This window comes from Amblyomma americanum, chromosome 8 (genome assembly GCF_052857255.1).
Source record: "Amblyomma americanum isolate KBUSLIRL-KWMA chromosome 8, ASM5285725v1, whole genome shotgun sequence".
NCBI classification, from domain to species: Eukaryota; Metazoa; Arthropoda; class Arachnida; order Ixodida; family Ixodidae; genus Amblyomma; species Amblyomma americanum.
The window spans coordinates 98,893,696-98,908,967 of NC_135504.1; the positions used below are offsets into that span (position 1 = coordinate 98,893,696).

The following is a 15,272-nucleotide window of genomic DNA, read 5'->3' on the forward strand; positions in this document are numbered from 1 at the left end:
CGCACCAGTGCATCATGGACACAGGAAAAGTGAACCTGAATAAGCGTTTGGGCACAGCGGCTGGAGTTGTTCCTCCCGACGTGATAATGCTCGCAAACTAATACCCCTGTCACATTAGAAAACTTAGTCATTCTAATCAAATGGCATTAGATGCACCTGAATGTTATTAGACCTCTCTTGGTGCTGCTCAGTAAAAAAATGTCATTCTAAAACGATAGCAATGATCACAGAAACAAAATTGCACAATTAAGAGCATTAGTGCCCTTGAAAGGTGTTTAAAATTAATCAGTATCATATTTAATACGGGAAAAAGTATTTCTATGCAATATCATAGGTGTAAAATACTATTTCTGCCATGCTGCAGCCCTTTTGTCATCACGAACAGGTATAAAGTCAAACTAAAATTCCATAAATGTAAACAAACAATATGGCTAACACGGCAAAGAAGCACAAAGCATGAAATTAACTTTAAAAAGTTGAAGTGCACAGTTTGTTTTAAATATTTGCGAGCTTAACACACGTGGAACGCCAAACAAGAAACGCAGAACCCAAAATATTCTATGGCCACGAGCAGGGTCGTGCCTCATGCTCAGCCGCTGCCGTTAGTCGCTGCTAAGCTGGTAAGTAACAGCCATCTACGACAGCCTCTAGTGCGAATATTTTCATAACAACAACATTTTTATACCACACCTCAACAGTTAAAGCTTTATACCTTCACCAGACCCACTATCATTTTTACGTTGCTCGTTTCTCGTGCACATCTGGTGTCCACAGTGCACATTGGGTTCGAGATCGAATACGAATGACTTCTCTAAACTCACTCAGTGCCGAACGTCATTAGAACCAAACCACATAATATGCTCCTGTGTATGAGACTGTTACCGAGGTTAGATGGCAGTGCCATTTGATTCGAAAGAGATAAAGTTGCCTAGTTTGAGGGTATAAGTTATACAATGCGACTTAAGCGCTATTCTGAAAGTCGCCAAGCTCACATTATAAAAGTTTAAAAATTAACTCTTTGTATGTGCTCTTCATAACTAAGTTGACTACAGCATTACATCAATGAGTAGCTCAGAGGAGCATTGAAAACGTTCATTAGGGCGAAAAAACAATAGTCACCCACATAGGACACTTCGCATTAAAGTAAATAAAGTTTCCAAAATTTGACAATACATGTTTCATTGCAACTTGCATCAATGTCACGGGTCTCTCCGGAGAACACTCGGACCGAAAGAATGGACTAGGCGACTGGTGTACCCACAGAAACGCACATTTAATACACCCTACATACACACAAGAACACAAAACTAACAAAAAACACAAAGGCTATAAATACACACGACCGGGCACACTGCTACCAGAGTCTACTACTAGCGTTCTATTAGCGGTCGGCGTTCGTGCTCACGGTTGATTTGGTGTGGCTGCGGCGTTGTATGGATCCAGTAGGCGGCGTCAAGGCAGTGTTCGACGTGCTTGGGCTGGTGCTGCTGGCGGCGTCGTATAAGCTCCCGGTCCAAGCACCCGTGGAGTTGATGCCGGTGTTGTTGGCGTTGGGGGCACCACCCGGATGGGTGGCAACAACGCTGGAGACACCCCTGGCAATAGCATGTGGTAGCGTCCTCCGTTGACTCCCCGGAACGAGCTCAGGCACGGCAGGAAGTCCACGATGCGAAGTCGTAGGATGCGAGCTCACCGGAGTAGTAGCCGGCGTCGCTCTCTTCTAGCCGATGCGTCCCTGACCCGCCGGAGCCTCCGCTTCTCTGCTATTCCCCCCTGTGCCTTTCTCTCACTTGCGCTTTTATAGCCTCGGTGTTAGTCCACGTCGTCTTCTCTTCTCCACCAATCATCTCTCTCCACCTCACCGAATGCTTCTCCACTAATCATCTCTCTCCACCTCACTGTATGCTTCTTCCTCTTCTTTATTCTTCGTCGTCTTCACATCTTTTTTCTTTAAAATTTAATTTAGGCTCCTTAATATATGTGACAATCATAACATGGAACATAAAAGAGATTACCAAGGCAATTTATGCATACATGTTGAACACTCAGCACACAAAAAATTAGCTGATGAAATAAAGAGTTTGGCGAAAACTCGTCTGGTCGGGGTGAATCACAAAACGTGACATTCCAACAAAAAACGTGACTTAGAGGACGCCATTGATTTCATTCAGCTCCCGTGGCGCCATTGAGCTGCCATGAGGCTGCTCATGAAGACTACCTGCACTAACCAATGCGATAAGTCCTCAGCAGTGAGTAGATGTCCCTGAATGCTTCATAGATTGCGTCCCGTGTTTTGCTGCCTGCATGAAAAACAAGGTTTAGTCAGCAGTAATCACCTTGAGGCCTGCAATTAAATTCAGTGTTGCTGGCAAGTGGGCACGGAATGCAATGCAACATTTTGTTATAGCCGCCATGTCGTTATCTGCTCTCTCGCTGACACATGTGTGTCACAAAAATCGCCTAAAGCAATGAGGCGACTCTCCTGCGGCTTTCTGAACTTTACTTGCCGCCATATAATGAAAGCTTCCTCAAAATGGTATAAGCACTCCTACTTCCCCATGTTGAAAATGTGCTCATCAAAAAATACGTCCAATAACGTCACTACACTGGAATTCAGGTATATCGAACTCAAAGCAGATTGCAAAACATTTTGATATAATTCAATGCATAAAAGCGGCCACAAACATGTATATCTGTAAACTACAAGCAACAATATACTACACAAAAACTAATGAAGCGTTTCTTACAGCGACGTCCGGCCCACCAGCATGCAATAAGTGCACTGCTCCCTAAGCGTTGCTAAGCCTAACCTGCTGCACATCGAAGTTGCAGCAGATGGTGCTTTGCAACAAGCCATTGCCTGTCAGAGGTTGTCTGACCCTCTAAGCAGTAAACGATAAACAGAATATTTTCATTGCAAGAATGCTATAGTTCGTTCCAGCAACACCTTCGACAACCAGGAGACCGAAGCTCAGCAGGAAAGGGCAGCCGCTAGGCTTTCTTAGGTTGTCTTAACCTCATGAAAGCGAGGTGATAGAAGAGGTCAATTAGGAGAAGCACCACTTGCCACGAGTTCGATAAGCGTGCAAAACAGTGGTACATTTTTGCACGGGACTTTCAAAGCAATGTTCTAACTGTTCGATATACAGAATAATGCATTATTTCTTCAATAGTGTTACCTTATTGCAAAAGTGCATATGATCAGAACCTCAAGGGTATAAGGCAGAGCGAAAAAGTACAGGACGAAGGCCTTACCTGTGAGCACTATTTTGCCGGAAGCAAATATCAGAAGAGTGACGCAGGGGTTTTCCAGGCGGTAGATCAGTCCCAGATAAAGTTCAGGCTCGTAACTGAAAACATAAAGCGCGCACTATTGCTGAACCGCCCCAAACACGAAGACAAGGCTTAGAAGAGGACAAGAGAAGTGTAATGTGAAGACAGATTTCAATACCAAGCACAATTTCATTGAAAATCCCCACTTCTATGCCCTCCGAGAGCATTGTTGGAACCACTCAAACACTTGCGCACGGCACCTACAAAAACAAATCTTTGCTCAGCCTATACAAAGCCACTGCCCTGTCTGCAAAAAAACTGACCCCTCCTTGTACCCGTCTAACCATTCACGAGTATGCTGAGTGCTTCGAAAATGATCCTGGTTACGCAGTCCCGGTGATAAAATTTAAGTGTATTTGAAGAGCTGAGCACAGCCACAGTCAGCCACAATGTTTGATAACATTACGTTACTTAATGCCCAGTCTGACTGACATAATTCTATAGTAAAACAGGCCTCATGAATAGTTTCTGACAAGAGCAAAATTTAATTGTGTGATCAATAGTGCAGCACCCACTACCTCGACGCTAATCACAATCATCGTGGTCTTCCCACCAACACGCCGAAAAACATACAAATGCTAAGCACTGAAGCAGATTTTTCTATCCTGTTGAAAATATGACGAAAATGCAAAACCAACACCGCTTTCCATTCCCTTATTCTTATGGAAGTGTTGCAGTGATTTCGTGCAAAGAAAATAGTTATTCAGAGAAGAACAAAGGTTTCGGCACAACAAAGCTACCCGATCATCTAACCACCCGAAGGCTTTCACTGCCAATCGGGTGAAACACAATGGAAGCAAGAATTTTGAACGGCCGATTTCAGTACAAACAAAACCATATACATCTCCACCACATCTTGCGCGCTAACTGAAATACAAAAGGAATTTGGTCAACCTAGGCTAATACCATCAAACCACATTCTCGTTTGGCAAATCCACCAACATAACCCTGAATAATTATTCGCATTTGTTTTCTTGTCTAGCGAAGTTGAAAACTCTTTCCCTGTCTCTCTCTGGAGTGTGCGTGCTAGGGACCAAGTAATTTTGGATGGACGAATAACTCAGTTTGTTGGATCACTGTTTATCCCGCCATATACATGCAGTAACTGCACAGCGCTTGAGCAGGAAGAGAAAGGAGCAACGATTTCCTGTGTAATAAGGTGATTCGTAGTATATAGAACTCAGAAAATACAAGCCAATAGGTCGAATCATGGAAACAATGATGTAGACACCTGTCACTAAGAATATTATGCTTGTTGCGCAACTAGACACTCGGTTGTGCATAGCCATATATTTTACGTGGTTAAGCGATGCGCCACTGGCCTCTCATGACAGGTGCTGCCACCGGTCCCGAGCAACCTCTCGCAAGCAATCATTAATTTAACTGCCTCCTGAAATGGTGGGCAGTTTGCTCGCAATCCGGTGGACATAGCGATAAGGTCGCACAGCTCCACTTACGCGGCCTATCTTCGTTCCTACTGTCAGCATTATTGATCGATTTCTCGCTAATGGTATGCGACGTTAACGTTAACACAGGCTTTTCCGGAAACGGGCTCCTTAATGCTATCGAGTTAAAATTTCATTGACGGTGGCACCAGCTTTTCCGCTAGGTGATGCTGATAATACGTTTTTGAGCGTGCAAGACATGCAAGCGTTTTGAGGAGGCCATTCAAACTTTGAAAGAGGAATGGGCAGCTAGGATTACAAAACTCTAATGGAACCTGAAGGTAGAATGAGAGGAATGGATTAAGCTAGAAACTCGGGTCGCCGAGTCGCTTAAGAGGGAGGGGGCTAATGCCGATCTCTTGGAGCGAATTGTCGGCGAGCTGAAGGAGGAGCGGGAAAAGCACACTCAGCTAAAAAAGCAGCTAGAAGCGCTCAGGTCGCGGCCGGCAGGGCACCCCGGTTTGGAGCAGTGCCAGGTGGGGGAAGACAGAGAGGTAAAAACGGGCACGGAGACTGACGACAGTAGCGTACGGCGGCGGGTGAGACAGCTACTGCGATTCGGAGGGCAACAGTCGCAGTCAGGAAGCGAGCGGTTAGAGCACAGGAAGGTTCTGGTAGTTGGTCACTCAAATGTAGCGAGGGTTGAGGGAGGTATTTTGACGACAGTGAGGGCAGTAAGGCAGATGCAGGTGGAGGCCCAATCAGAAAACTGCATGGTGGATGCAATGGCCAAAGCCCAGGAGATGGTGTTGGGCAACACGGATGGCGAACACCTGGTCGTTATTCATGCCAGTCTCAACAATATCCTGAAAGGGGAGAAGCCAGAATATCGAGAAGCAGTTAGAAGTGGGGATGCGTAGGCTGAGAGAGGCCTCTGAGAATGTGCATGTGACAATATGCACAATCCCAGAGGTCCAGAGGCAGGCAAGCGAAGCAGAAAGGAGGGTCTTTGAGGCTAACCATATAATTAGGTTAATGAGTCAACGACTAGGATACGGAGTAATGAAAGTAAACAGGGAAGTGTACAAGGTCAGCCCCCAACCTTTTGCAAAGAATGGCATTCACTATGGTGGTGCGGCTGGCAACAGGGTGGGCAGTAGGATAGGTCGCCAGGCAACAGCTTTTTTTGGGGGGACCCACAGCTCTGAGGGAACCAGTGTAGAGAAGAAAGAGCCAAGGGCAAAGGCAGAACCATAGGAGAAGAAATAGACGCAAGCACCAGGGCCAAGTTAATTCTAATATGGGTTTCATTAGCCTGCAGGGTGGTAGGAATATAGTGAAATGGGAGGAAATAGAACAGTTAAGGCATGAGGAATTAATGTTGCATGGTTTAGTGGAAACATATCTTAGAGACATGGAGCAACCACCCTATAACCCAGACTATGCGTGGGAATATTGCAATAGAACAGAGGGCAGCAGAAAGGGGGGGGGGGGGTGGAATTGGGATATTCATTCATAGAAGTATGAATTTTCAAAGGGTTAAACTGCAATGCAAGGAACATTTATGGCTAAAAAGAAAAGTGGCAGGGGAGCAAACACTCCTTGGTCTTGTATACCTGTGTACAGGAGCTAATGCCAAAGTGGAAATGTTAGAATGTATTGCAAGCGACATTGATGAGCCAAGAGGACAGGACGATATAATTATAATAGGTGACATGAACGCACATACAGAAGACCTGGATGAGTACACAGATTCGACAGGAAACATGCTGCTGGATACGTGACAGGCATGATTTTGTTCTGTGCAGCAGTACCGAGAAGTGTGAAGGGCCCATAACATGGGAGGGAGTCTGCACTCAACGATAGGTTATGCACTAATGTCATAGAGGATGTATGTTATATTAGAGGTAATGAGCATAGATGAACATGGTTCCAGAAGTCTAGGTAGTGGCCACAAAGGTATCAAGTTGAGTTTCAGAATAGAACAATGTAGGACTGAAACGTTTTATTCAGAAAGTTTTATTCAGAAAAGCAATTGAAAGCAGCAACCAAACAAATTGAGAACGTAATTTTAGAGGATAATGAAACAGAATGGACTTATGCCAAATTAACTCGATTACTTGAGCTAGCTAAGGTGCGAGTAAAGCGAAAAGGGAAAAGGCGCAAACACAAGGGTTGGTGGGATGAGGAGGTCAAGAGGGCGATAGAGAAACGTCAGGAAACATCCAGGGAACACAGATATTTCAAGTAGAGGGGGAACCGGAAGTTGAAGTAGACAGAAAATGGGGTACCTTCATAAAGTGCAAGAGGTAAGCATTCGATTTGATTAATGAGAAAATTAGAAGAAAGGGTGTGCAATGGATGTCAAAAGTAAATCAGAAAGATGGAAAAGCAGCCCAAAAATTCTGGAAACATCTAAATGCAATGAGTAATAAGACAAGGCTAAAGCAAAGGTTTACTGGTACAGGTCAGGGTATTTGACTAGAAGGGAATGAAGTAATGAAACACATAAGAACAAGGGTGACAGAAAAATTTTGAGAAATGTTCCACATAATTTATCGAAGGAGGATAGAGCAGTTACTGCAATTGCTTCCCCTGAGCAAAGAGAGTGGGAAACAGCAAAGAAAAAGGTTCCTAGTGGCATGGCAACAGGACCAGACAGAATGCTGATTATGTTAATAAAGAAGCTAGGACCAAAAGCCAAGCAAACATTAATACAGGTAGTGAATAAAATGATAGTGGATGGCAAAGCCCCCATGAATCGCAATTAAGTAGAATGAACATGATATATAAATGAAAGGTGGACAAAGCTGACGTAACTACCGTCCCATAACAGTGGCATCTGTGATTTACAGAGTGGTGATGCAGATTATAAACTACAGACTGCTGGCTTGAGTGAAGAATGACGGGGTGCTAGGGGAGCTACAAAATAGGTTCCTGAAACAAAGGAGTTGGAAGACAATCAGTTTTCATTGACGCAGTGTATACATATTGCTGAAAAGCAACATAGGCCCACATAGCTAGCACTTCAGAATATTAGGGGAGCCTACGACAATGTTATTCAAGTGTATTTGTGGAACATAGTGGGCACATTGGATGTGATAGATGGAGTAATTAGTCCTTTAATATATATATATAAGGGAAAAAAAAATTATCAGGGCCTATAGAGATACAGTGGGGGGTTAGGCAAGGATGTCCTGTCTCCTCTGTTGTTCATGTACCTGCAAGGGTTAGAGACCAAGCTAGAGAGGAGCGGATTCGGCTTCAACCTTTCTTTTTTCAAGGAAGGGGAATGGATTAAACAATCGTTACCGAGACTAATTTACGTAGATGATATAGTGCTAATGGCTGACAACAAGGAAGATTTGGAGAAGTTGATATATATAGTGGTACAGAGAGAGATAGAATAGGTTTCAAGTTTAGTAAGGAAAAATCTGCAGCCATGATGAGGGTGGCGAGCATAGAATACAGGAGTTCGCGCTAGAAGTGGACGAGTTAACTGTCTTGGGGTGTGGATAAATAACGGTGTTGAGTATACGACAGAGCGTAAAAAACATGTAACGAATAAAGCTGCTAAGAATGCAACTGTCATGAAAAATAGGGCACTGTGGAATTACAATACGTATGAAGTGGTAAGAGGGATCTGGAAAGGGGTGATATTTCCTAGCCTGACTTTCGGTAATGCAGTCCTGTGCATGGGACAAGATGTTCAAGCAAGGTTAGAAATCAAACAATGCGACGTAGAGAGGCTGGCTTTGGGAGCACATGGCAATACACCAAATCAGGGAATACAGGGTGATATGGGATGGTCATTATTCGAGAGCAGAGAAGCTAGCAGTAAGGTAGCATTTGAGTAGCGATTGAGAAAAATGGGGGAAGGCAGTGGAGTAGGAACGTTTTCAGATACCTGTACATAAGGAATGTTGACACGAAATGGAGAGAGCGAACTAGAAAAGTGAAACAAAATATTGGGACCGCAGTAGAGGGGCAAGTCAGCAATTATCAGATAAGAAAAAGGTTAAAGAAAGAGAGACCTCTGTGGAAAACAGGGATGCTGACGAAATCGGCACAGGGAACATAGAGGTTCATTAAGCAGGAAATCGCCAAAGAAAACATCTATGATAATTGTAGGGGAAGCTCTTTGTTGTTTGAAGCCAGAAAGTGCATTTTGCGGACTAAGACATATAGAGTCAGGTACGATGAGATAGACACATTGTGCTGTGCTTGTGGAGAGGAGGAGGAAACGGCTGAACACTTGATACTTCTCTGTAAAGGGCTTCACTCTACAGTGGAAAGCAGCGGGGCTGATTTATCCAAGGCATTGGGGTCTAAGGACAGTGAAGGGAAAGTATATTTTAAGGGGGGACGCAGGTCTTAGAATGACCAAAATTGGCCAAAAATTCGGTTTTGAGAAAAATGCATTTTCAAAATGTTTGTACCTTCAAGCACCTGCGCTGAAAATATTAACGCTGAATTCGATCGGGAAATACGGTAAAATCGACTTTCAAAACATAACGGGAGCCACGAAGTGCCCCGAAACGGGCGAAATTTGTTCAAACTTCCCGCGCGTGCCGCGGGCGAGCCATCCGGCCGAGCGGCGCCATCTTGGGCTCGTTTTGAAGCTTGTTTCTTTGTGCGTGTTTTGCGGCATCTCAAAATGGCGTCAGTCAAGGAGAACGACCAAGGCCCTTTCTGGGCCGCTAATTGGCTGGAGGGCGCGCGGGCGAGGCGAGCCTCTCGTCCGAGGCCTACCATTGGCTGACGCGACCGGCGCGCCATTTTTTTTCTTTTTTTTTCGCGTCGTGGTTTTCGCTTTGAGCGTCTGTCCGCGTCTCTTTTTGCGCAGTGCTCGCTTAGCAAAGTTTCTCGTGGCCTTTTTTGCGGTTTCTTCTTTCTTACGTTGCCTACTTTGTCAGTACAAAGTAACTGATGCCGGGAGACGCACGTTTGAAGACGACCCGTACTGCGTACGGGAGGGTAAAGCGTCGCCCGCCCAACACGAAGCGAGGGTCGACGTCGGGACCTTCGACCGTGCCGGACGAGAGTTCGCAGAAAATAAGACTTCTTCAAGCAATAAATTGTAGTTAAACTGTGCCCAGCGTTATCGTTTATTATTTACTTACCGACACGTAAATCTGCAGCAAAGGTACGTAATTTTAGTTCTTGTGATGCATTACTGACATGATAATAATGGTTTTTCAGTACTACAATATTTCAAAATAACAATTTAAATTCGGCGGTCCCGTGAAGATCGTTGTAACGAGATTCTACTGTATATGCTGCCTATGACAGGCTCTGGGACCTAAAGCAGAAAGCAATATCTCCATAAAATGAAGGCAAGAGCAGAGTTCCTTGCTGCGAGCAACCACTCCACTGCCCAAAAGAACAGTCAGCTTTTGAAAATGCATGTCCTGCCTATGTCTATTCTAGATTTCAGCTCAGATTTTGATTTTCATTTATTGCCAACTCATGCAGCTCTATCCTCCATTTCTTAGCATTAACCCTGTGATTTTTCTTTCAGTGGTTCACTACACTATTCAATATTTTAAACCTTTTAGAGTACCTCTTTTTGCCTGACAAACTTGTAGTAGCAACGCAGTTTAAAATTTTTCCTTTTGAGCATACTGCAAGGCGCTGTTTGTAACTTCTGCGTGCATGCCAAAGGCGTTAAACCCCAATCTACTGGCAACCATTTCTCTCAATTGGTCTGCATTTGTGCACGACCTGGCTCAGATGTGCAGATGACCTCGCCTAGATGTACTCTGTTACCACTTCCAGTACCTCACTGCCTATTGTAAAATGTTCTCTTTCCAGACTCTTGAGTACTTTAGCCCTCTTCATTTACGCTCTGAGTATTTATATCTGCAGTCATGAGCTACAATTCCTCATCACTGATACTAGAGCAATAACATCATGAAATCAGATGTAACTAAGCCGTTCTTCAAAGTCTGCTTTTCCAAACCAATCCATTGCCAGACAGAGAGGGTCACCTCATCTAGCATTGTCACATCTAGTGCACTCTGTGTTCTACGCAGTAAGCAACCAAGATTTCAGGTCACTGCTGCCAAAAATACACTTATGACAAACCTCATACGCTAGAACTTAAGAATTCGCTTTCTACAATCATCATCACACAGACAAACTAACTAGGCTTTCTCGTCACAGAAGGAGGCTGGCACTGTACTGTGGTGTTTATCTCTCGTCAGTGTTCACACATGAACACATGCAGTGTATTTCGTTATTGTTTCCGCTCGACATACTGACAAAGACGAGAGAGGATACTCAGTTTGTTGTCTCATCGGTGACAAGTTCTCGCTTGCCAGCTTTCTGCCAAGGCCTGGCTTGGCGACCGTCAGCGTCTCGTCGGCATCGCTCATTACAAAGCCTTTCACACCACTGAATACCTGGGCAGGCATCATTAGTGCTGCTGTGGTCCTTATAGTGACCAGAGGTTTGATATGCAAGACCGACCAGTGCTATGCTAACAGGTTCTGCTAGCAAGCCGACAGGACCCCATCAGCATCACTAGTAAGCAGTGACTGTTGAGAGGCGATTTCAATGACGTTCCAATATTTGAGGCTGCACCCCTTGATTCACTTAATGCGGTTGAAAGGTTGAAGTGACTCCCAGGTAGGCCAATATTATGTTGCACTCAGTACCTTTGATTGAAACTTGCTAAAATGTGCCGGTTTATGCCCGTTAAAAATATTAAATTGTTAGTTTAAAATCTGTGCCCCTCCCCTCTAAACAGCAAGAGAACAGCTGCTTATGCAAGAAACAGGAACAGAGATACCTTGACTAAATCGAAAAAAGAGGAAGTGCAATGCAAGTGTAATGCAGAGAAGATACAAGCAATACCACACTAAAACACTGGGAGGATTCCAAGAGTAGGTGAATGCATGAATGGGTGGCAATCAGATGGCTAAATGAGATTAGGAAATTTGAGGAAAAAGGGTGGTAGCAGGTAGCACAGGATACGGTTACCTATGATGAACTGGAGAACCATTGTTCTGCACTAATTTTAACGGTAGATTCACACGACAGACAAAATCACTAACTCCAGGAACGGGCTGCGCATCATGCGACTCTATGTCAATCACCACTGCAAATGGCACCAGCTCCACAGACAGCACACGAGGAAAAGGAGGCATATTTTTTCTCTCAACCTTGAGCAGCAGTCAGCTGTGCTTTTAAGAGCAATGCCATAAATTACAGCAACATTGGCACTGTTTTACTGACATGAGGGTGCTCATGAGCGTGCAAGTGCCATGTTTGTTTTGCTAATTGCGAGGTATGTTTAACTAAAGAGGGGCATCTAACAAGGGCATCAGCCCTCCGCTACGGCACCTCTTTATTTCCTTTCTATATCCCTCCCTTACATCACGTCCACCAAAATGTGAGACAGTTACTGTTACATTTCCTTCAACCAATTCTAAATTTTTCAATGATGCAGCTTTAAAAATGTAGAGGTACAAACTACAATATAACCATATGCTGTGGCAATAAACCAGCAATACATTTGTGCTGACAGCAGCCTGTCCAGTGCATTGCAAGGATGCTATGCCATACAAGGATTAGTGTCATCATGCAATGTAACATTACTGACTGATAATCTGGTCTCTGTATCAAATATACTGGTAAACCATCACTGTAGAGCACAATGTTTTTAAAGGGATAAATGAACATATAGGTCCCTTTCGAGGGCACATGCATAACAGGCAACATGTGTGCAATGTCAAAGCACATTTATGTTAATAGCCGCTGCATCAAGAGCTACATCAGCGACTATTTTGTAAGTCTACAGTTCCTGTAATTAGAAGCTGAGGTACTGCTGTGAAGTGCATGTAGAGTTTGCATGCATTTCGAAACCTAGCTGCAAGCCTATGTTGAAAATATATTTCTAAATAGGCTGCGAAGATATGCATCACTGAAAAAGAATAACTACCAACAGCTCAGGAACGATGAACGGCTCAGGAGGGATGACACAGCCGAAGGCAGGAAGCACGCATGGCCCAATAGGTACTGGCAGCTGACAACTGCAAATAAATACATCCAGAGCAACAGCTGTCAGTGGCAGTAGCAATGTCATGAATGACAAGAGAGGAAATTATCTACTGCTTTAAAAACTAAAATTAGACGTAATGTAAGTAAATAAAAACCAATGAGCTAGCCCATGACAAAAGACATGAACAGATTTTATGTAATGCACCAGTACACATTCTTTGAGAAGAGTCACAATGACTGTCATAACCACCCTCAAAGATGAGCTGGCTGAAATACCGCACACCAATTTTAATATAGCATGCGCAGGTTTTCATTAATTCCTATCATGGTGCCTTGCACCAAAGTTTAGGTATTAAATTGAACGTTGCAACCAGTCTGCCTTGGATAAACCAGAAGAGAGAACAGAAAAAAGCATGCTTTCACTAGCAAGAAGCTTGATATCTCACAGCACAGCTTACCTTCATAAAAAAATTGGTAGCGCATTTAACAAATCTTCATACAATTAAAAACTGCACAAATTTGTCGACTGGCAATGCAAGTAAGGGCAAGAGAAACAAAAAATACCAAAGAACACTGGTGAGTGCAGTGGTGGGAGGTCTGTAGGTAGGATCCCGTGCCTTGGAAGAGTTCCGAGCTCGGAGAATCACCGGCAGCACAGCTGGTGGCACGCAACGAGGAATAAATAACAAAGTGAAAATAGGTTAAAAAAAACATCGACAATGGCGAACGACTTGAATGCGGGATATAGCAAAACGGTAGAAATCCTTAATAAGTGTGCAGTTGCATCTCCGGCAGCCCGCAGTGCTCAGAAGGAGAGGAAGCATCGGCGCTTACAGCTGAGGCGACGCAAAATTGATCTAACTGCCTCAAATCCTGTTCCATTCGGAAAGTACAGATAAGTTTACAAATGACAAGGCGAGGAATATGCACCAGCCTTTCACATGCGATCACTGTCTCAGAATAATTTAATATGACGACTATTAAAGCGCAAGCACTAATCCGATAAGTACATACCAACCCTGAGCAAAATAGTGCGGTGTCTGATCGCAGCTGGCCTAGCGCGAGCGCTCCGTCGCGCGGCACTTCTCGCTCATCGTCGTCTACGCAGCGCAAATCCATGCTTTTGCACTAATGGTGAATTCCAATCGCAGGTCCGGAGCGGTCTGCATGCTCTGTGACAGAGCGCCTGAATCCGGCGCAGAGCGCGCGACCTGAAATTGCGATTGGAGTACACTTGCTCTGGCCAGAGCTTGTAGTTGGTTTTTCAGCAGCGCAGGGGACAAAGGACGTGACAAGTGCACAGACACGGCGCCGTGTCTGTGCACTTGTCACGTCCTTTGTCCCCTGCGCTGCTGAAACACAATGTCACACCAACTTGCCCAAGCTTCTACAGTATCAGAGCTTGTAGGGCACCGCTATCGCCGCTGAAAAAGAACGTCACGCAAACTTCCGGTCGGATCACCCGATTTCGGTGGAGCAGTCTGCTCCACGGAGCAACCTCGGCTCGGCAACAGCTCCCCGACTACGATTGGTAGACGCGTTCCGTGCCTCAGATCTGCGTTTGGAATACAGTTGCTCCGAAAAGAGCAGGAAACGTTGCTCCAGAAGTGCTCCAACTCTGCGATTGGAAGTCACCATAAGTGTCGAAGCGCTAGCAAGCGACAGCGTAACTCTATTGTGATATCTGGTGCCATTTTTCTTTACCACGGCACGCGAGTACTAAACGCACATAAAGCCAACGAGAACAGCAATTGTCATGCAGGATATAGGCCTTGCTTTTTTGGCGCCGCATCATAGCTGTGGCAACCGCATGCAGACTGCCTCCACTCACATCCCTATATAGCCGCATACAAAGAGCGCGTGCGAATACAGATCATTAGCAAAGAAACGCAGAGCGGGACTCACCGGTCATGCGATTCATTCGGGCTTAGTAAAACCGCGCAGGAGTCTTCGTTCCCTTTACAGATGACAAGGCGTCGCAGCACTTTCTTCATGGCTTACCCGTTGAAACTCGCCAGTGTTGACAGGCCGTAATTCTGGTCGTTGGCTTCCAAAACACACTCCTGTTCAACTTCCTATTGAATGAGTTCTTCACACGTGTCCGCCGTACCAGCACTCAAGCAGTGCCTCAAAGAGGCAAATAATACGAAACGCGACGCGCCGTTTGCGCTGCAATGGCGCCGACGGCTGCGCTTTCGTGTCGTTGAAAAATTGGAACCCACAAAGAAGTTTGTTTTCTTATATCACCAATATTTAAAATATCTTCACAACAAAAACAATGTGTTTTTCTCAAATTACTTTTACTTTATTTATGATTATCAAAGTGCTTTCAGTTACTTTTTTCTGGCATGTCGTTGGTAGAAGCTGCGATCCTGTGATCTCCTGAAGTGACCCGGATGCCCAGCAGACGACGGAGCAGACGACGCTGTTGACGCAATGCAATTTCGTTTGATGCCAGATAAAATCACTAACTTGAGACAAAAACAGCGAATAAATGCACCGTATCTAAGCTGGCGAATGTCGTAGATATGTTGAACACGAGTGGCACGA

General features: G+C 44.7%; 1 protein-coding gene across 2 annotated transcripts; it reads right to left on the bottom strand.

Moving 5' to 3' along the window:
* Positions 1-1,190: 1,190 nt before the first annotated feature.
* Positions 1,191-14,906, bottom strand: LOC144100575 (uncharacterized). 2 transcript variants are annotated; one of them, XM_077633476.1, is made up of 5 exons: positions 14,628-14,906; positions 13,287-13,380; positions 12,668-12,754; positions 3,256-3,350; positions 1,191-2,300 (listed from the first exon to the last, which is right to left on the bottom strand). In XM_077633476.1, the coding sequence occupies exons 1-5, from the start codon at positions 14,641-14,643 to the stop codon at positions 2,224-2,226; spliced, it is 369 nt and encodes a 122-aa protein (XP_077489602.1). In that variant the 5' UTR covers positions 14,644-14,906; the 3' UTR covers positions 1,191-2,223. The 2 variants fall into 2 exon arrangements, with proteins under 2 accessions (XP_077489602.1, XP_077489601.1); XM_077633475.1 differs by lacking the exon at positions 1,191-2,300 and having other exon boundaries at positions 2,934-3,350.
* Positions 14,907-15,272: the final 366 nt, after the last annotated feature.